At 43.1% G+C, this 20,207-nt stretch overlaps 2 protein-coding genes across 16 annotated transcripts in view; both read left to right on the plus strand.

Annotated features, from left to right (window-relative positions):
- The window catches only part of LOC121917114 (RNA-binding protein Musashi homolog 2-like), a 911,933-nt gene that overhangs the window by 234,245 nt on the left and 657,481 nt on the right, over positions 1-20,207 (plus strand). The gene's annotated exons all lie outside the window — the stretch shown is intronic.
- Positions 1-20,207, plus strand: part of NF1 (neurofibromin 1) — a 353,409-nt gene that overhangs the window by 219,476 nt on the left and 113,726 nt on the right. For all 5 annotated transcript variants that reach the window (XM_042442781.1, XM_042442784.1, XM_042442782.1 and 2 more), the window contains exons 4-22: positions 348-538; positions 1,290-1,396; positions 3,304-3,371; positions 4,027-4,102; positions 4,717-4,874; positions 5,125-5,298; positions 6,374-6,496; positions 7,378-7,452; positions 9,025-9,156; positions 9,937-10,071; positions 10,674-10,787; positions 11,952-12,031; positions 13,261-13,384; positions 14,819-14,974; positions 15,774-16,020; positions 16,723-16,796; positions 16,914-16,997; positions 17,445-17,885; positions 18,615-18,754. In XM_042442781.1, coding sequence (XP_042298715.1) covers positions 348-538; positions 1,290-1,396; positions 3,304-3,371; positions 4,027-4,102; positions 4,717-4,874; positions 5,125-5,298; positions 6,374-6,496; positions 7,378-7,452; positions 9,025-9,156; positions 9,937-10,071; positions 10,674-10,787; positions 11,952-12,031; positions 13,261-13,384; positions 14,819-14,974; positions 15,774-16,020; positions 16,723-16,796; positions 16,914-16,997; positions 17,445-17,885; positions 18,615-18,754 — 2,699 coding nt within the window. The remainder of the gene's footprint in view (positions 1-347; positions 539-1,289; positions 1,397-3,303; positions 3,372-4,026; positions 4,103-4,716; positions 4,875-5,124; positions 5,299-6,373; positions 6,497-7,377; positions 7,453-9,024; positions 9,157-9,936; positions 10,072-10,673; positions 10,788-11,951; positions 12,032-13,260; positions 13,385-14,818; positions 14,975-15,773; positions 16,021-16,722; positions 16,797-16,913; positions 16,998-17,444; positions 17,886-18,614; positions 18,755-20,207) is intronic.

The raw sequence follows: 20,207 nt of genomic DNA on the forward strand, positions 1-20,207 counted from the left end.
CTCCTCTGGGTCACAGCGCTGGATAGCGCTTACAGATGCATGGTACCTTTCCACAAGCTGGCTGCGTGTAGTGGACTAGTTCAAGCACACGTCCTTTGCGTCTGAACAATACTTCATAACTTTATGAGCGTAAAGAAGAAGGTGCTTGTGGTGAGGAGTACAAAGTAGATTTCCAGCAGTTTGGAGTTTTATTCTCCAGCCACCTCTTGTCATCATGGCAATGGTCATAGTAAAGGGGGGATGAAGTCTAAAACGTTGGGCTTTTTCCTACTGGTTTATGAACATTAGGGGGACCCATCACTCTGAGATGTCTTCAGGGTAGTCACATATAAATTGTATTCTTTTAGCAACCGAAAGACACCATGAGGCTTGATGAGACGATGCTGGTCAAACAGTTGCTGCCGGAGATCTGCCATTTTATCCACACTTACCGGGAAGGGAATCAACATGCTGCCGAGCTCCGCAGTTCTGCCTCTGGAGTCCTTTTTTCTCTCAGCTGCAACAACTTCAATGCAGTCTTCAGCCGTATCTCCACCAGGTGAGATACTCCTCACAGGTTAGTTAAATCCTGTTGCCCTTGGCCAACATAGATCACGAGGTAAACGTTGATTCAGATTGTGATAGTTGAAATTACACAGGGGTTAACTGTGGCTGTGAAAGAGTCCAGACTTTTTGGACCTATTTGGAGGTTGTTGGGTCATCTGTGAATTCAGGCTAACATTCATGATAGCCATGGGCTTCCTATGAGGAAGTTTGGAGTATAAAGAAGTGAAAAAACCCATAACAATTTCTCAGTGGTGTTTAGGTTTCTGGTTTTCTGGTCTTGGATGTAGGGACTTGGGAGTGGGATGGATGGATGGAAATCATAAGGAGCAATGGTTTCAAATGTTTTCACTGAAATAACTAATATGGCTATAATAAAGCTGCTTTGAGTCACATTGGAGAAATGCTGTTTAAACAATGCATGTGTCCTAAGAGGCCAGAAGCCATGCCAAAGCCACACTCCAGTCCTAAGGACTGGAGCGCAGCTTTGGCACAGCTTCTGGCCTCTTAAGATGTGTGTGTCATTTAAAAAGCATCCCTCCGAAGTGACCCAAAGCAGCTTTATTTTGGCCTGTCTGTACGGGCCCATGGTTGCTTTAACTGTATACATGTGACAGACAGATCTTAAAGCGCTGGGCTGAATGCCTTTATATTAATAAAACCACCATCACTTTGTAGTGATTTAATACTACATTGTGGGCACAAATTTTATTGTCCATTTTGAGAGGGCTATTTTAATGTTCCAGATTGCAGGAATTGACAGTGTGCTCTGAAGACAATGCAGACGTTCACGACATCGAACTCTTGCAGTACATCAGCGTGGACTGTGCTAAATTGAAGCGCATATTGCAAGGTAAGCAGAAAGGCTTTTGAGTGCTTTGGGTTGGAACTGCAATGCTAAATGCACTCATTTAGAGGCAAATCCTACTGAAACTGGTGCTTCTTAGTTCTAAGGCCTTACTTAGAGTTACTAACCTTGAACGCTTCTAGTGCTTGTCTGGGATTAAGTGAGATGTCCAGACAGGTAGGTGATACACCCAACAGCATTTTTTTGTAATTCTTCCAAGTGTTTCACATATGTTATCCTGGTAACATCCAAGGTAGCCATGGCATGGGAAATATGACATGGGATATAAAATGATTCCTTAAAAAACCAAGCTGGAGTCAGAGAGAGGCCTGATCCTGGTGTGGTGGGGTAGCACATTATAAACACCAAGGTCCACATGCTCCTACGTGTTTACTGTATTTGATGTGATCTGTCATCACAGATATTGCAGGTGGTGCCCAGGCTTTTCCCACTGTTGGTGCCTTGATAATGAAGTACACTCATCCCTCCATATTTGCAGATTTGATTATTCATGGATTTGATTTCCATATGTTCTCTCTAGGATTATCTAGGTCCTGCAGTGCAACTTTGTGGTCAACTTTAACCATAGAGAAAGATCTAGAGATTCCTCGAGAGAGTACTCTACTACAGTGATGGTGAACCTTTTAGAGGCTGAGTTCCCAAATTGCAACCCAAAACCCACGTATTTATTGCAAAGTGCCGTGTCCCTCTGGCTTTCCAGTAACAAACTCTATGCTGGGGTGATGGCACATGTGCCCACAGAGAGGGCTCTCAGTGCCATCTCTGGCACGCCTGCCATAGGTTCGCCATCACTGCTCTGCTAGGCCTTTGTAGCTCCTCCAGTACAGTTCTACGGTCAGTGTCTGTTGGACGTTGACTACAGAGTTGGACCTAGAGATTCCTAAAGAGGTGTACTCTCAAGTAAAAACCATGGTGTTTTTGTTATTTGTGGTGTATCCATATTCATGGAGTTTTTGTGCCCCTAACCCTAGCGTATATGGAGGGACAAGTGTACTCTTTCCTGGTATGGTGCCGCTTACATTGTTAAGACATTCCAGTTTTCCCTGGGCATTTTGAATGGGAATGCTTATTACTGATGGTCACATTCTTTGTTTGCTCTAGGTTTTGCAGTTTCGTGTTTTCAGCTGTTTTATTTTTCTGCTACCTTTGTAAGCTTCCTTGAGAGCAATTTCCAAGGGCGAGGTGTAAATCCTAGAAGTTAACCAAACACTCCCCCATCACACTGCCTTCTCAGTTAACACTTCTTCACCTACAACTCTTGTTTGCCCTGCAGGGAAAAAACTTAAAAGTGCATATATGAATCCTGTATAATTGCCTCTGCTGGATACATGGCAGCTTTGGAAGTGTGACTTGTAGTTCGGGAAATGGCACAAAGCAAAACAGCAGAGCCATCTCTTTGCTCATGTCCCAAACTGTATCTCTTCTCTTTACTCTCCCCAAGCCACCATTAATAAAAACTCAGTGGCTTTCCTGTATCATGGCTAGCTTGACCCCAGTTCTGTTTTATAAGGTAAATAAGGTGGTACTTCCAAATCCCTCCAATGGACTTAAACAAGCCGAAGCCCCAGTACTTTTTTTGTCAGCTGTTGAGCAAAGCTTTAGGAAGTTTCTCCTCCAGCGTGTCATCTTTCCTGAGATTGCCGGCAGCTTCATCCTCTGCTGTTTCTTCCTTCTTCCTTTTGTCATGTCTTCAGTTTCATCACTGGCTCTCCCCAACATGCTTTGTTTCCTTAACATTTTCCTCCCTTCTTTGGACAACAGTTGGAGGTACTGAGCCAAATATAAAATATAAATCACCTTGCAGGAGCTGCTGTTTGTTGGGTCAGTGGGCGATGGCTTGCGGTTTTATGCAGTTGGGGTTGTGATCCTATTCGTTGTTGCTGTTGTTTCAGAGACGGCCTTTAAATTCAAAGCCCTCAAGAAAGTAGCGCAACTGGCAGTTATCAACAGTCTTGAAAAGGCAAGTTTTTTCTTTGCTTGTACTTTCTTGGGCTCATGTGCCTTTTTTGGTTAATACTGAAGAATAGAACCATTGCTTCCCCCGCAAAAAAGGAATAAAGTGTGGCCATGTAAGAATATATGAGAGAAAAACTGGGGTTTTGGTAAGGGTGAGACTAAAGGCCTATCCAGTTTAGCACTCTAATTCCACACAGTGTTCACCATATATCTCTTGAGAAGTCCAAAAGCTGGATATAAAGGCAGTTTCCCTTTCCCCATCGACTGGTATTTGGAACCATAGTGCCTCTAATAGTGGAGTTATATCATAACTAGTGGCCTTATTCTCCATGAACGTCTCTGATCCCCCTTTAAAAGCTATCTAAATAAGCAACAGCCTATGAAAGCAAATCGCACAGTTTGCTTATGGGGGTGCATCTACACTGTAGAAAATAATGCAGTTTGGATACCACTTTAGGTGCTGTAGCTCCATCCGAATCCTGGGATTTTCAGTTATACAAGGTCTTTAACTTTCGCTGCCAGAGGACTGGAGCATCACAAAACTACAAATCCCAGGATTCTGTTGAATCACTAGATGTATCTCATCACTAGATATATCACCGCTTTACAAATGCATTCTCTGTACTAAATGTTTCCTTTTGACGTCTGTTTTGATGTAGGCGTTTTGGAACTGGGTGGAAAACTATCCAGAGGAATTTACAAAGCTGTACCAGACGCCACAGACTGATCTGTCAGGTAAGGCAACACCAATAGTTGGATTGCCTAATCTATGCACCTGAATTGATTTTTGCAGGTAACATCTTCCTTCAGTTACCCCTTATTTCAGAGTTCACACACTTTGCAGCACCTTAAAAATATTTTATTCCACATAAGGATGCAATAGGTACCTTTTTACGTTTCATTCCTTGGCCCTAGTATGCTTAGCATTATCTACCAGCTGAGGTTGTACTCCACGCCTTTTGTGAAGTGGGTTGTTTGCAGTAGATTTTGTCAAAACGTCATTGTATTTAAGGGATTGCAAGACTTTTTAAAAAATGGTTTCAGTTGCTCTTTCTTGGGCAAAACCAACTTCTCTATTACATCTGATACTGACAAAAAGATGATCCTCTTTCCCAATGAGTATTAGAGGGCTGTAGGAAAGAGGACTTGCATTTCCATGTAAAGTCAGGGTGTTATGCCTTCCAGGAGTTGTTGCTGTGGTATCAAACATTGATACTGTGCTAAAAATGGGAGGGATTTTGGCTTTTGCAACTTGGCCACACTTGGAGCTAAGTGTATGCTGTTTTTTTGGTTTTGTTTTGTTTTGTTTTGCATTGATTAATTGATTTGGTCTCATCTCTTCATTGCAGACTGTGCAGAGAAGCTCTTTGATTTGGTGGACGGGTTTGCAGAAAGCACGAAACGCAAAGCAGCTGTTTGGCCGCTGCAAATTATACTCCTTGTCTTGTGTCCGGTCATCATCCAAGACATTGCCAAAGATGTGGTGGATGAAAACAAAATGAACAAGGTAAAGAAAACTGAAAATGACTTCCACGGCCACAATTTTACAACTGTATGGCATCTAGGGCTTTAAGGATTATTTTGTTCTAGTACTGCAAAAGGTAGTTCTGAGGCTCTGCCATGATTATGACATAAAGCACACTGCATCCCAGAGATAATGATTATGTTCTCCAGCTGAATGGTGACGGATGTGAAAATTGCATCCAGGTACCTGAGGCTGGGGCTATAACGTCTTGATGTATTATTGAATCCCGCAGAAGCTATTTCTGGACAACCTCAGGAAGGCACTTGCAGGCCATAGCGGGAGTAGACAGCTCACCGAAAGTGCAGCCATTGCTTGCGTGAAGTTGTGCAAAGCATCGACCTATATCAGCTGGGAAGACAACTCTGTCATTTTCCTTCTAGTGCAGTCGATGGTGGTCGATCTCAAGGTAGGAAAAAGAAATTAAAAAACTGTGTGCATTGTGTACACATGCTTCTGTTTGTACTTCACGTACAGTGTACTGAAATACGTAATAGTTCAGTTTCGACAGCATGCCAGGGCCAGGAAGGCATCAGGTATGACTTGGTGGGATGACAACAACTAGTTAAGACCTGTTGTATCACTATGAGAGGCTGGAGTACTTGGAAACCGAAGTGAGCTTGAACCTATGGGCAGAAAATGAGAGTAGTGAATTGGTATTGAACTCCTACTCTCCTGTTATTATTGACTTGGAAGCTCAGACCAGACTTTATGCTATAAATTAGGGATAGCGCAAACGAATGGCTGAATTTGTCAGCGGCCTTTTTTTATTATTCTGAAGTTTTGTCCTATTCCCGCATCGGTTTGCAGTGTTCTTTTTCAAATTCTGCATAAATGTTTATGTGCATCTCCCACGGTATGCATTTTTGTATAAGCTGTTAATCATCTTACACAGTTCTTTGAAAGTTTATGACTAGTACCAGATCTTCCATCGTACTGTATCCCACTATATTCTCATCCCACCCTTTACTTTTATAATACTTGCGTAGTCATTCTTAAATAGCTGTGGCTTAATACAATACTCCCATCAATGCATCTGAAGGATTGAAGTCCATAAAAGCTCATGTCAACATAAATCAGTCAGTCTCAAAGATACTGGTAACACATTCCTCAAACATGGTAACACATTCCTCAAACCCTGGTCTTATCCTTTGAAAAGCAACAGCCGCTAATAGCTTCATCAGCATATATAGCAGTGGTTCCCAACCTGTGGGTCGGGACCCCTTTGGGGGTCGAATGACCCTTTCACAGGGGTCGCCTAAGACCATCAGAAAACACATATTTGCATGTAGCAATGAAAATCATTGTATGATTGGGGGTCACCACAACATGAGGAACTGTATTAAAGGGTCGCGGCATTAGAAAGGTTGAGAACCACTGATATATAGGAAATTGAATTCTTTTCCATGATACTTTTCTTAGGGCTGCATGGCGGTAAGGCGGATTGACTGAAATAACCAGGACCCATGTTTGCTCTTTTATAGAACCTGCTCTTCAACCCTAGCAAGCCTTTCTTGAGGAGCAACCAGAATGCCGACATTGACCTCATGATCGACTGCTTAGTGTCCTGCTTTCGCATCAACCCAAAAAACAACCAGCACTTTAAGGTGAGGCCGTGGGTCTGTAGGCATCTGCTTTTTGTTCTGAAGCTATTTTTGAGACACTGGGTATGGGCAAGGCAGCAGCGGTTGGGGGTTCATGAATAATAGAGATTCATTTCTGAGCAATTACCATTTTGAGTGTTTTCTAGAAATCTATTTTTGGGCAGCTTGCTTTCAAGATGCCTTTCCTGCTGCTTTTTAGTGACCTTTATCGGTTGCACTAACTGAAGAAGCTCTAGTTTTTTTGTGTAGTGTGAGCTTTCATTGACTTGGTCTATGTCCCCTGATACATGTGGTGTTGTGCACTCTGTGCATCTGGGGAAGTAGACCAAGTCTTTGGATGTTCATGCCACAATGTCTTTCGCTTAGTTAGTCTCAAAGGTGCTACAAGATCCCTTTGAATACTGATATTCTAGACTGAATAGTATTTTTGTGTTTGCTTTGACCCTTGTCCACCAGGAGCCTATCTCTTGCTTAAAGGAAAGTATTACAGATGTGTAATCACATCATTCATGGAGAAAGGCCCTTTTGCAAGCTTTGTTGACTTTGATAGAGAGTCAGTGTGATGTAGCAGTTTTGAATGTTGTACTAGGACTCCAGGAGATCAGGTTTCGATTCCCAACTCAGCCATGGAAACCCATTGGGGGACTCTTGGGCAAGTCGCACCAAGAGGAAGGCAGTAGCAAACCTTATCCGAACAAATCTTGCCAAGAAGACTTATGATAGGGTGTCCATAAAGTGGAATAAATTGCCTGAAGGCCCATAGTAACATCAAGCTGACTTTGGTGGTCCTTGCTATGGAGAAACTGGGAGCAGATTTACCTTTGATTTTCAAGTCCTCTATGGAAGAAGATCTTCTAAAATGTTTCTTACATCCTCTTTTACAGACCTGCTTGGCACAGAATTCCCCATCAACATTTCATTATGTCCTGGTAAATTCACTCCACCGCATAATCACAAATGTAAGTTCTTAAGCTTCTGCAAATACTTGTTCAGTTCACAAAATGATAGTTGGTAGAACAAGATCTTAGAGGATATTTTCAAATGTCTTTCATTATCCCAAATTAACTTCAGAGTAGGCCCAATGACAGGGGCTGGTTCAGTATGTCGGTGAAAATTTGCAAGGGACAAAAAGTGGAAGAAGGCTGGAGGAGGTTGTGTGTGATCTTGCACTCTGTTTCCAGTCCTTTAGGACCTATCTGCACGATGGTTGTACCAGCTTTGTATCACTTAAATTGTCATGGCTCCATCCTATGCCTAGGAGTATAGTTTGGGGAGGTGCTAAGAAATTTCAGCCCACTTTCTTGAAATACAGTTCCCAAAGCATCCTGAATGCCTGTCTGGAGCATTTTAGTCTTCACTGCTTCTCCTCAAGGCATCTTCTAAGCACCACATCCATGACAAAAGCCATGATAACCTTAGCCATGGCAGTTAAAGTGATATGAAACTGATGTAACTTTGTAGTTCAAATATACTTTGGGTGGTAGCACTGACAGGCAGTTGTCCACTGGATCTTAGGCCCGTTACACACGGACACCCTAGGATGGACTCAGTCCGTGCTAGGGTTAGAAAGGGACGTCTCTTCCAGATGCCCCTAACCCTACCACGGACTGAGTCCGTAACAAATGGCGGCGGCTGTTCCACACGGCTGCTGCCATCTTGACGTAGCGGACGCTCTGTGTCCGCACGTCTCGCCCCGGAAGTGACGCCGTGAGTGTGCGACTAGTACCTTGTAGCGTCTCTTCCGGGGCTCTTCCAGAGCAATTTTCGCGCTCCTTCTCTGCAGCATCCGGGAACCGCACCGTTTGGCTGCTGCGGTTCCTGGACGTTGCAACTGGCGGCGGCGGCAGACCGCCGCTTCTTGGTGGTCTGTAATGGGCCCTTGCAACCTTTCTTTAACAGCCCTAAGAATAACTTGCAGATTATTTTGGAACGTGTCTGGCAGGGACTTGCATTGCCTAAATGGGCCTATTGACCATCAATTCCTGATGGATGATTCCTTTTGGCTATTACTGCAGGTAGCCAAGTACAAAAAACTTAACAGTGGAGGCTGGTTATTTCCAGTGTAACATTTCTGTAAGTCAAGGGTCCTTGAGATGTCTTGGCCTTTAACTCTCGTGAGCCTTAACCATAATGGGAAATAGGCCAAAACAACAGAAGGGTCAAAGGTATCCAACCCTTGCATTGAGTAACTTATCAGATCAGAGGATTTTTCACACCATAGAAATTAGGGAGACCATTCCTCAGAGAAGCTTTATTCAGGGTTACTGAAATGCCTTCTATCCCCATTGCTTTTCTGACTATATTACTCTGATTCTGACCAAAGGTTGCTGGAGGAGTCAGAATCCCCTTTCCCAGAGTGGCGATAATAACTTAGTATTACTAAGGAGAAAGATGCATTTCTTTCTTTAGATGATTTTTAAGAGGAAAATGAATAGGAATACTTTGTTTGCTGGATGTTGGGCTCCGTGCTGCTCTTGAGTTTTCTGTTAATGCTTATTTTGCAATCCCTGCTGGTCTTTTGCCCCCTTCAGTCTGCGCTGGACTGGTGGCCCAAGATCGATGCTGTGTATTGTCATTCGGTGGAACTCCGCAGCATGTTCAGCGAAACCCTCCACAAAGCTCTTCAAGGTTCAGGTGTGCACACTCCGATTCGCATGACGCCAGTAAGTCCCTGCTCCTTTTCTTCCATTTATTACAATTCTTGTGTGACTTGCTGCAGGGCGTGTGTGTATGTTTCTGTTTACTTGTTACGGGAAGTGTACAAATCCAGATGTTACAACAGAAGGTCTAAGGCAGGAGTGGACATTTGTGGACAGGGCATATTTCCTTCTATGCAACCTCCCATGGGTTGTACTGTTGTGTCCTAGCACACCAGAGGTTCATAACATCACCTGTAGCTGCCATTTTCAGCTGTTTATGCTGTTGTTATTATTATTATACTTTATTTATATAGCATTGTAGATCTTTAGGGTCTTTGAGAGTCAGGGCCTTTGTGGCTGGTTTTGGGTGCTTTGGTTGCACTTCACCCACCTCCGTACTAAAGATTATCTCTGCAATGTCCTCTTTGAGGAGGAGTGTCTGGCTTTCAAATGCGCTCGCACCATATACTAGTAGATTGATTTTCAGTCTTTTTCCTAATGAGTGTGAATGCAAAGGTTGCTTTGTTCACTGCTGCTGTTTTCAGATTTTCAATAAGCTAAATCTGCCATTCCTCTAGTATCTCTTTTTCTTTGAGAAGTGACATGGATGGGATTTGATGGGATCATAGGGTCCATTAAAATAACAACTGAGGATGCTCTGGCAGCTAACAAAGTAGAACTTTTGTGGGTTATGCAGGTCATATTTACACAAAGTTCATGCATATTATATGTCTAAATAGTGCATTATAGGTGAGTTTGGAATAACCTGGCTCTTTTTAATAGTCACGTTTTTTCTCCCCTTAGAGTCTTACATTTAAAGAGAAAATGACAAGCCTTAAATTTAAAGAAAAACCTACAGACGTGGAAACCAGAAGTTATAAGGTTTTGCTGTTATCCATGGTAAAGCTCATCCATGCTGACCCAAAACTCTTGCTCTGCGTAAGTAAAAGACTTTTTCCAACGTGAATACATGCACAGTTTGTTTCTTTTATCACAAACACGCAGTGGCTTTTTAAGAGGAGTTAACATGCATGAGAAATAGTAAGGGAATTCAAGTCTGTTGTTTAAGGTTGGTACCTTGTCGCTGCTTGTTCTGGTCCACTGCATCCAGAAGGAAAAGCCTCATGATTTTCCTTGTACTTTGGACAAAACGCCGCTTTAATACAGTTTTTAAAAAAAGCAATTGCAAAAAACAAACAAACCCCAAAACCCCCCACAAAATCTTGGGGTTTATTAATGCATTGAACAGAAGGAAGTTATCAAACTCATCTTGAATTGTACAACTTTGTCCTGTTGCATGGAGGGATTGGTTCCTTAAATTTCCCATTTAAAAAGCATGTTTATATGCATATGTTCACAAGGCTGCAAGACGTCGGCTTTTGAAGTACCTCCAGGGTCCAGTGCAGTGTGTTTCCTTCTGATAAAAGAGCAAATGCACACAGAGAGTGATCTTATATGTTATAAAATTCTGCTTGGAGTGTAAGTGTCACTAAATCCATACATGCAAACACAGGCTTACATGTTCCTACCTTCGTATACAGAATCCAAAGAAACAGGGGCCCGAGACACAGGGCAGCACGGCTGAACTCATAACAGGGCTTGTCCAGCTGGTGCCCCAGTCCAGCATGCCTGAAATAGCTCAAGAAGCCATGGAGGTAAGGGACTCACGCTTTGTCATTTACATCTAGGTCCACTGCTTCAAAGGGAAAAGCAAGGTTGAAATGTAGATCTAAATTTCTCCCCCGAAGCCAGTGCCAGCTTATTTTAAAGCCAAGCCTTCAGACTGTGACAAAACGCATCATTTTTTGTTAACAAGCGTGGTTTCTTTCGACACAGGGGACCGAATAGAATCTAACTTGGCATGTTGGCTTCATGATTTGGCCTGTTGGTCTGAGCTTCTTGCCTTCATTATATGTGGCTGAGTACAAACTAATATGGCCCAAAATAGGAAAATATCCATCGCTTTGACTGTGCTGGAAGTGACAAAGGTCCGAAACACACTGCTGAAATAATCCAGTTTGAGACCGCTTTAACTGCCCTGGCTCAATGCTAGGGAATTCTGGGAACTGTAGTTTTGTGAGACATTTAGCCTTCTTTGTCAGAGAGCTCTGGTGCCACAGTAAACTACGATTCCCAGGATTCCCGAAAGCGGTCTCAAACTGGATTATTTCTGCAGTGTGCTTTGGACTAAACGTGTACTTGGGGAAGACTATAGAACCTTATTTGCACTTTGCTTTAATTGGAATCCTTCCTAGTTTCGTATTCCCTGATTTAGTGCAACTTGTTTTCTGTTGAACATGGGGTTTTACTTATTTTTGTGAAGTCGAAGGCTTTCATGGCTGGCATCCATAGTTTTTTTGTGCTCTGTGGCCATGTTCTAGAAGAGTTTATTCTTGACGTTTCACTGGCATCTTCAGAGAAGGAATAAACTCTTCTAGAACATGACCACTTAGCCTGAAAACCCCACAAAAACCCTATTGCATATTTTTATTCCCACCTTCACTTGAATGGCAGCACCTATCCTTGGCAGCCCTGGCGCTGTAAGGGATGCTTCCCACATAGAATATTGATCACATAATAATATATTGCATTGCAGCAATGCAAAGTAGACCCTGTTGAAATGAATGGAAGTTACTGGAGCAGTATGTCAAACATTCAAGATCTTCCCCCATGAATTCTTGGGGTTTTTTTTCCTTCTCAAAAGAGCCTGTCTTTGCCAGGACTTAATATCTTGATTTATACATTAGGTATGTGTTCCTAGGGAATCTTTTGTTCGGTGTTACATTTATTGAGACGCGTCTTTGTGTTTGGATGTTCAGGCCCTACTTGTGCTTCATCAGTTAGACAGCATTGATTTATGGAACCCAGATGCACCCATTGAAACATTTTGGGAGATCAGGTAATTATACCTTTTATCTTGTAAATTAGATTCTTTCCCGATTCCTTTTTTAGGTGCTGTAGTAGTCATAAAAACATAGTTTTTAAAAAAAGAATAATGCTGTTCATATCCCTTCTAAGCTGTTACTGTACTCTTATTGGTGAGGCCCTTTTTAAATGTCAAGTTAGCAAGAAAACCCTACATGTACAGTGTTGTGTCTCAGCTTGTGAAGGAGTTTTTCACTTTGAATTGTGTTGTTTGTAGACAGCAGTTAAGTTCTTTTTATTCCGCACCAGACCTTTTGTCCTATTTTCTTTTTCCTGGTTATGGGAAGAAACTAGGACTTGAGTGGGACCCTCTGAGAAGATGGAGTATTTCATGTGAAAGGGATCTAGGAGTCCAAGTAGACCACAAATTGAACATGAGTCAACAGTGCGATGAGGCAGCTAAAAAGGCCAATGCTATTTTGGGCTGCAGCAATAGAAGTATAGTGTCTAGATCAAGGGAAGTAATAGTGCCACTCTGTGCTGGCCAAATGGCTGTAATAAAGTTGTTGTTGTTGTTGTTGTTATTATTGTGCCACTCTATTCTGCTCTGGTCAGGCCCCACCTGGAATATTGTGTCCAGTTCTGGGCACCACAATTTAAAAAGGATGTGGAGAAACTGGAGCCATGTGTCGAAAAGAGGGTGACTAAAATGGTGAAGGGTCTGGAAACCATGCCCTATGAGGAACGACTCAGGGAGCTGGGGATGTTTAGCCTGGAGAAGAGACGGTTAAGGGGTGATATGATAGCCCTGTTTAAATATTTGAAGGGATGTCATACTAAGGAGGAAGCAAGCTTGTTTTCTGCTGCTCCAGAGTCTAGGACCCGGAGCAATGGATGCAAGCTGCAGGAAAAGAGATTCCACCTCAATATTAGGAGGAACTGACAGTCAGGGCTGTTCGATAGTGGAAGACACTTCTTCCTCGGAGTGGAGTCTCCTTCCTTGGAGGTCTTTAAACAGAGGCTGGGTGGCCATCTGTCAATGGGGATGCTTTGATTGAGATTTCCTGCATGGCATGGGGTTGGACTGGATGGCCCTAGCGGTCTCTTCCACCTCTATGATTCTGTGATTCTATGATTTTACTTCTGCATCTTTTATTGTAACTATTGTAATGAGCTGCATACTTCAAATATTGCTCCTCAAGCTATGGAGAACATCTGTAAGTGGCTAATGATGATAATTTTCCCGATTTCATGTTCCTGCAGCTCACAGATGCTGTTCTGTATATGCAAGAGGCTAACAAGCAATCAGATTCTCAGCAGCACCGAGATCCTCAAGTGGCTGCGGGAGATTTTGATCTGCAGGAACAAATTTCTCCTGAAAAACAAAGTAAGTGAATGCCTGAACCAACCTCATGGGGGAAAACCCTTTCAAACACTGCTTGCTGCTTCTAGTATATTAGATGGTTTGAGAGTGGAAAGAAAAATTGGCTGGCTCCAGCCATATGTAACATTCCTGCTCAGTAAAGGAGGTGAAAACGTAACCCAGAGGTTTTCTTACATCCCAGGAGACACAAATCTGTGCTGAGATTCCTTGCTCTCTTTTTTTGCTCACTGTACTGCTACCAGACTGTTGCTGTCTTGACTACAACTACTTTGGATGCTACACAGGTGAACTGTGAGCAGTCAACCCTTGTTGGAGGGATTTTGGATGATTCTCATGCAAAATAACTCCACCTGCCCTGTCTCTGGGCCTGCGGGACATTCATATGTTAGGTGCAACTCTCGTGTAGGGATACTACAGACATATGTCTCTGTCGTATGAAGAGAGTTCAGTTATTAGTGTTGGTCCTCCATATCCATGGATTTTTTAAACCATGGATTCAAGCATCCACAGCTTGAAAATATTCCAAAAATATAAATTCCAATAAGCAAACCTTGATTTTGCCATTTTATATAAGGAACACCAATAGACTATGCCATTGTATTTAATGGGGGTTGAATAGCCACAGATTTTGGTATTCATGGAGGGTCCTGGAACCAAAGCCCAGCGGATACCAAAGGTATCTCTATTGAGAACCCACGAGATGCGCTGAGTGCTCAGTCAGTGTCTTGGAGACTCATGTTCAAAATCCCATGCAGCCAGGCAGCTCATTCAACATGTATCAGTTCCCAGTTTAGCCTAGTTTCGAGGGTGAATGTGAGGATAAAATGTGAGGTGGCAGACACTGCACATTTGTTTTTTCACTCTTTGGTGGGGAAATGAATTATTTCTGGTAGTGCATGTCCAAACCAGACTCTGCCCGCAGTGTTTGTGATGCAGCCTGTCCTGGCCCTGAATCTGTCCACATCTTTTGTGTGTAAGGTTTGTGTTTGCACATTTCCCAGTTTTAGTCACTGGTTTAGCTTGTGCAGCTAGAAGAACAAAGAAGGCACACATTCAAACACAGGCACAGAGGATTTGAGGGCAAATGAACCTCATATGGTACCGCACGCATTATAAGCTGATTCACAGAGGTGGCAGCCAACATGGCAGCATAACATGTGATGATTTGGTTTGGAAGCGTGAAGCAAGCCTATGAACCAATGCACACAAAGATGCCCTCTAAATTTGACAGGAGCTCCCTCTTCTCAGCTGCTCTGTCTCAGCGAATAGTGGCTTGTCTGTTGTAAGCAAGTCAACCTTTTCTTTTCTTTTGCACTTTTACCTTGCTTTTAAAATGTGGACTCAAAAAAGTCCTGGCTGAAATGTTTTTATTTTCTCCTTTCAGAAATTAGAAAAGTTGGGTGACACTTGAATTACTTTTCTTCCCTCTCTCTGTAGCAATCAGATAGGAGCTCCTGCCCCTTTCTCTTCCTTTATGGGGTAGGATGTGATGTCTCTGGCGGTGGAGCAAGTCAAATTTCTCTTGACCACGAAGAGATGATGCGTTGTATCCCAGGAGCCACACTCCGGAAGGGCAAAGGGAGCTTCTGCATGGTGAGTAAGAGCACTGTGAGCGGAGTCATCTTGGGCATGACTTAGTCCTAAGCTTCTGTCAGATGGCTGTTTGTTTTAAGGGCCCTGATCATACTGGGCTCTAAGCTTGTGGTTGGGCCTTTCCATTTCAGGCTCAGATCAAGCAAGCAGAGTTGTCTTTGAGATGTTCAGCATCTTATGATCAGCCAGGGCAACCAATGGCAACCTTGCTTCTGTCACTGGTGCTTGTGGTTTGCTGCCGAGATTCTCCTTGGTGTTCAGGAGTCATCGGGGCTAGAGCCAGGAAGTTTTGGTTTGTGTCACTGTGGTGAGTTATCGGAAATGAGGGCTTGGAACATATTCTTGGTAGTGAAGGGTTCTCATTCTCCAAACTGGCCTTGATCAGCATGGGAATAACTTAACAGATTTCTTGTTTGGGTTGGAACAGCAAGTCTTCTGCTCCCAGAGTGTGTCTGTGTGTTCTTCAACTCTTTGTCCTTGATTCTGTTGTTGGTACCTAGTCCTGGGAGGGTCTCTCAATAGCCTAAGATCCTCATGACTACAACATATTGCAAGAAGAATGAATAGGGCATCAGCTTCAGTCTCATATGTCCAGCCTGCCCCATAGATCTGTGCTATTGTGTCTTCTAGCAAGAAAGCTGCAATAAATTCCTTGATGTATTTCTTCACAGTCATTAAACATTACTTTTTGTGTATCTATATGTGGCTCACACTGTGGAGGCCATGTTCTTCATGTTTTGAATAGCAGATGCTGTCATGGAGAGTAATAATTAACCCTGCCCATGTTCTGTCTCCCAAGGAAAGCACTGCAGGTTGCAGTGGGACCCAGATATGTCGCCAAGCCCAGACCAAATTGGAGGTTGCCCTATACATGTCCCTCTGGAGCCCTGACACTGAGGCAGTGCTGGTTGCGATGTCGTGTTTCCGACACCTTTGTGAGGAAGCGGATATCAGGTGCGGAGTGGACGAAGTGTCGGTTCACAACTTTCTGCCCAACTATAACACCTTTATGGAGTTTGCGTCGGTGAGCAATGTGATGTCAACAGGTAAGACCTACTGGCAGCACGGAACACCTCTCCTGAAAGAAATGCAGGTTTAAGGCTTAGCAGCCCTAGCCAGAATCACCAGTGCTGAAGAGTAATAAGAATTCCAGACCTATGACACCTTGGTTGATGGTACCTTGGCCAATGGTATTATTGGAAACCATTGAAAGATCCAGCAGAACCTACAGGGACACACTTTGTTAGCATTGCACTGCCAGATATGAATCAAAGATGTGGTTATGCTTGCTTAGCTATTTGATCTCCTGCATTTCTTCCAAACCTAGGATTCAAAGATGCTTGCAACATTCTTTGAAAGTTAGATAAAAACACAAAAATGTGTATTAAAACACAGTTAAACAAATTATGGGGTTGAAAGCAACTAGAAGCATAAAGTTAAGGCACTGTGCCCAGTTCTTGAAAGCCTCTTCTCCTGTAACCCAGTCACCTGCCCAAAACCAACCTGAATAAAATGTTCTTTGCCTGCCAGCAGAAGGATAACAGAAAGGAAAGTCTTGCAAAGGAGTTGCTCAGGCTGGAAGGAGCCACTGTGAAGTCTTGTAACCATGTGTTAAATCATATCTATTTGTGTAAATATGGACTGTCAGAATTGTTGTTACTGAGGATCTTCATTTCAGGAAACTTCAACCCTTCATCTAATGACCTTTTCCAGAAATTGAAAATATGTTTTTGACTGCCTTTCCTTAGGAAGAGCTGCCCTCCAGAAAAGAGTGATGGCATTGCTGAGGCGAATTGAACATCCAACAGCGGGTAACACTGAGGTACGTTTTCCCCTTGCTCCCTTTGCAAAAGCATTCATCTTTAGCAGTAGACAGTGTTGCATTAAGCCCGTTTTTTTGTTTCAAGAAGAATAATGTTTTTCTTCTGTTGCATTTCAGGCTTGGGAAGATACACATTTAAAATGGGAAGCGGCTACAAAACTCATCCTCAACTATCCAAAGACTAAGATGGAAGATGGCCAGGTAAAAGAAAGGCTTTCCTCCAGGATCACACAGCATACATACATACATACATACATACATATATATCTCCAGCTCTCTTCTAGGCCAGCATTCTCTGAAGATGCCAGCCACAGATGCTGGCGAAACGTCAGGAATAAACTATTCTAGAACACTGGCCACATAACCCGAAAAACCCACAGAAAACTATAAAACAAGGGCTGTTAAATAGTCTCCAGGCATTTTTCCTTGCCTCTCATTTAGGTCTAAAGTGATATTCTCCCAACGTGGTGCTATCCAGATGTGTTGGACAAGCTCTGAGAATCCTCCAGACCAAGCATGGTCTGCAGCCACATTGCTTGGGGGATACTGATAGTTCAAATACTGTAGTAACTTTTCTAAGCTCTCTAATCCTTAAGAGAGTTCTGAATTCAGCATTAATTACATTCTTTCCTGCCTTCTTCCCTCCAGGTTGCTGAAAGCCTTCATAAGACCATTGTCAAGAGGCGGATGTCCCATGTCAGTGGTGGCGGTTCCATAGACCTCTCGGACACAGATTCTCTGCAAGAGTGGATCAACATGACCGGCTTCCTCTGCGCTCTTGGCGGGGTGTGCCTGCAGCATCGCGGCAGTGTGCCCTTTCCATCCTACAGCCCTCCCATGGGCCCTGTGAGTGAGCGCAAGGGCTCCATGATATCCATGCTGTCGACCGAAGGCAACACAGAGACTCCTGTGAGCAAGTTCATAGATCGCTTGCTGTCTCTAATGGTCTGCACTCACGAGAAAGTGGGCTTGCAGATACGGACCAACATTAAAGACCTCATGGGCCTTGAGCTGAGCCCGGCCCTCTATCCAATGCTCTTCAACAAATTAAAGAACACTATCAGCAAGTTCTTTGACTCTCAAGGGCAGGTAAGATTATTTTTGTTGGTTTCCATTTTAAAAGCGGATACTGCAAGCCATATTACAGGCTGAGCTCAGAAGCTTAATCCGCATGTCACAGATGTGAGGCATGGAAGGAAAGCTTTGTATCCTTGAGTTGGTTCAGATTCATTGTGCGAGTTTTGCACATGAGCAGAGAGAGCTTTGATCTGTGGCTTTCTCCCATATTACAAGAAAGGCAGAAGGTAAATTAAAGGGTTTATTGTGCTTATAATTGGGTTCATACACAGAGATTGTTTTTTCAGTTCACCCAACTTCAGTCATTGGCCGATTACCTTTCTTTACTGCCTTTCTGTTCAATATCATTTACAATCTTAAAATACAGAATGCGGGGAAATGAGACACAGAATAATAAAATAGCAGAATTCTCTTAGGCTGTTGATGCTGTTTTCAGTAGCTGATGAGATGAAATTGACTGCTAGATGTTTCTCCTCTTCTTCCAAGTGTATTAGACTTTAGAAAAGGTGGCAGAGGAAGGACTAGCTCAGCTTAGTTGACATTGATCCAAGTTAGCTGAAAGTAGCACATTAGGGTAGCACTACTTATGTAGAGTATATGGCCTAGAAAGCAAATAGGTGCTTCAGTTTTGTTACTTGCAGTTGGTGAACTGACCTTGATTTCACTGTTAGTCCAACTTTTAAGGTTTGCTTTTCATGCCGTCTGAGAAAGTTGGTTAAAGCACTGTTCGCTCTTGTGCAGGTATTATTGAATGACACTAACACTCAATTTGTGGAGCAGACCATTACAATTATGAAGAACTTGCTTGATAATCATACGGAAGGGAGCTCAGAACACCTTGGACAAGCCAGCATTGAGACCATGATGTTGAATCTGGTCAGGCAAGTTAATCCTTCCATCTCTATCTCTGTTTATTATCCGAAGAGAACCTGTCTTTTTAGGGGAGGCAGGTTACTCTTTTGCAGAAGGTAGAATCATAGAATCCTAGAGTTGGAAGAGACCACAAGGGCCATCCAGTCCAACTCCATTCTGCCATGCAGGAACCCTCCATCAGAGCAATCCTGACAGATGGCCATCCAGACCTCCAAGGAAGGAGACTCCACTGCACTCCGAGGAAGGAGTGTGTTCCACTGTTGAACAGCCCTCACTGTCAGGAAGTTCCTCCTAATGTTGAGGTGGAATCTCTTTTCCTGGAGCTTGCATCCATTGTTCCGGATCCTGTTTTCTGGAGCAGCAAAAAACAAGCTTGCTCCATCCTCAGTATGACATCCCTTCAAGTATTTAAACAGGGCTATCATATCACTTCTTAACCTTCTCTTCTCCAGGCTAAACATCCCCAGCTCCCTGAGTCATTCCTCATAGGGCATGGTTTCTATACCCTTCACCATTTTAGTTGCCCTCCTTTGGACAACAGTTTCTCAACATCCTTTTTAAATTGTCATGCCCAGAACTGGACACAATATTTCAGGTGGGGCCTGACCAGAGCAGAATATAGTGGCACTATTACTTCCCTTGATCTAGACACTATACTTTTAATGATGCAACCTAAAATTAGATTGGCCTTTTTAGCTGCCGCATTGCACTGTTGACTCATGTTCAACTTGTGGTCTGCTTGGACTCCTAGATCCCTTTCACACATAGTCTCCTTCATCCAGGTGTCCCCCATCCTATATCTGTGCATTTCATTTTTCCGCCCTAAGTGCTGTACCTTACATTTCTCCCTGTTGAATTTCATTTTGTTAGCTTTGACCCAGCTTTCTAGTTTATTCAGGTCATTTTGAATCTTGATCCTGTCCTCTGGAGTATTAGCTACTCCTCCTAATTTGGAGTCATCTGCAAATTTGATAAGTATGCCCCCAATTCTGTCCTCCAAGTCATTGACAAAGATGTTGAATAGCACTGGGCCCAGGACAGGCCCTTGTGGCACCCACTGGTCACTTCTCTCCAGGATGAAAAGGAGCCATTGTTGAGCACCCTTTGGGTTCGGCTGGTCAACTAATTACAAATCCATGTAACAGTTGCCTTGTCTAGCCCACATTTTACAAGCTTGTTTGCAAGAATGTCATGGGAAACCTTGTCAAAGGCCTTAGTGAAATCAAGATATACTATATCCACATCATTCCCTTCATCTACCAAGCTGGTAATTTTATCAAAGAAAGAGATCAGATTTGTCTGGCATGACTTGTTTCTCTGAAACCCATGTTGACTTTTTGTGATTATGGCATTGCCTTCTAGATGTTCACAGACTCTCTGTTTAATGATCTGCTCTAGAATCTTTCCTGGTGTTAACTGGATGATAATTGTTGGAATCCTCTTTTTCCCCTTTTTATTGAT

This window comes from Sceloporus undulatus, chromosome 11 (genome assembly GCF_019175285.1).
Source record: "Sceloporus undulatus isolate JIND9_A2432 ecotype Alabama chromosome 11, SceUnd_v1.1, whole genome shotgun sequence".
NCBI classification, from domain to species: Eukaryota; Metazoa; Chordata; class Lepidosauria; order Squamata; family Phrynosomatidae; genus Sceloporus; species Sceloporus undulatus.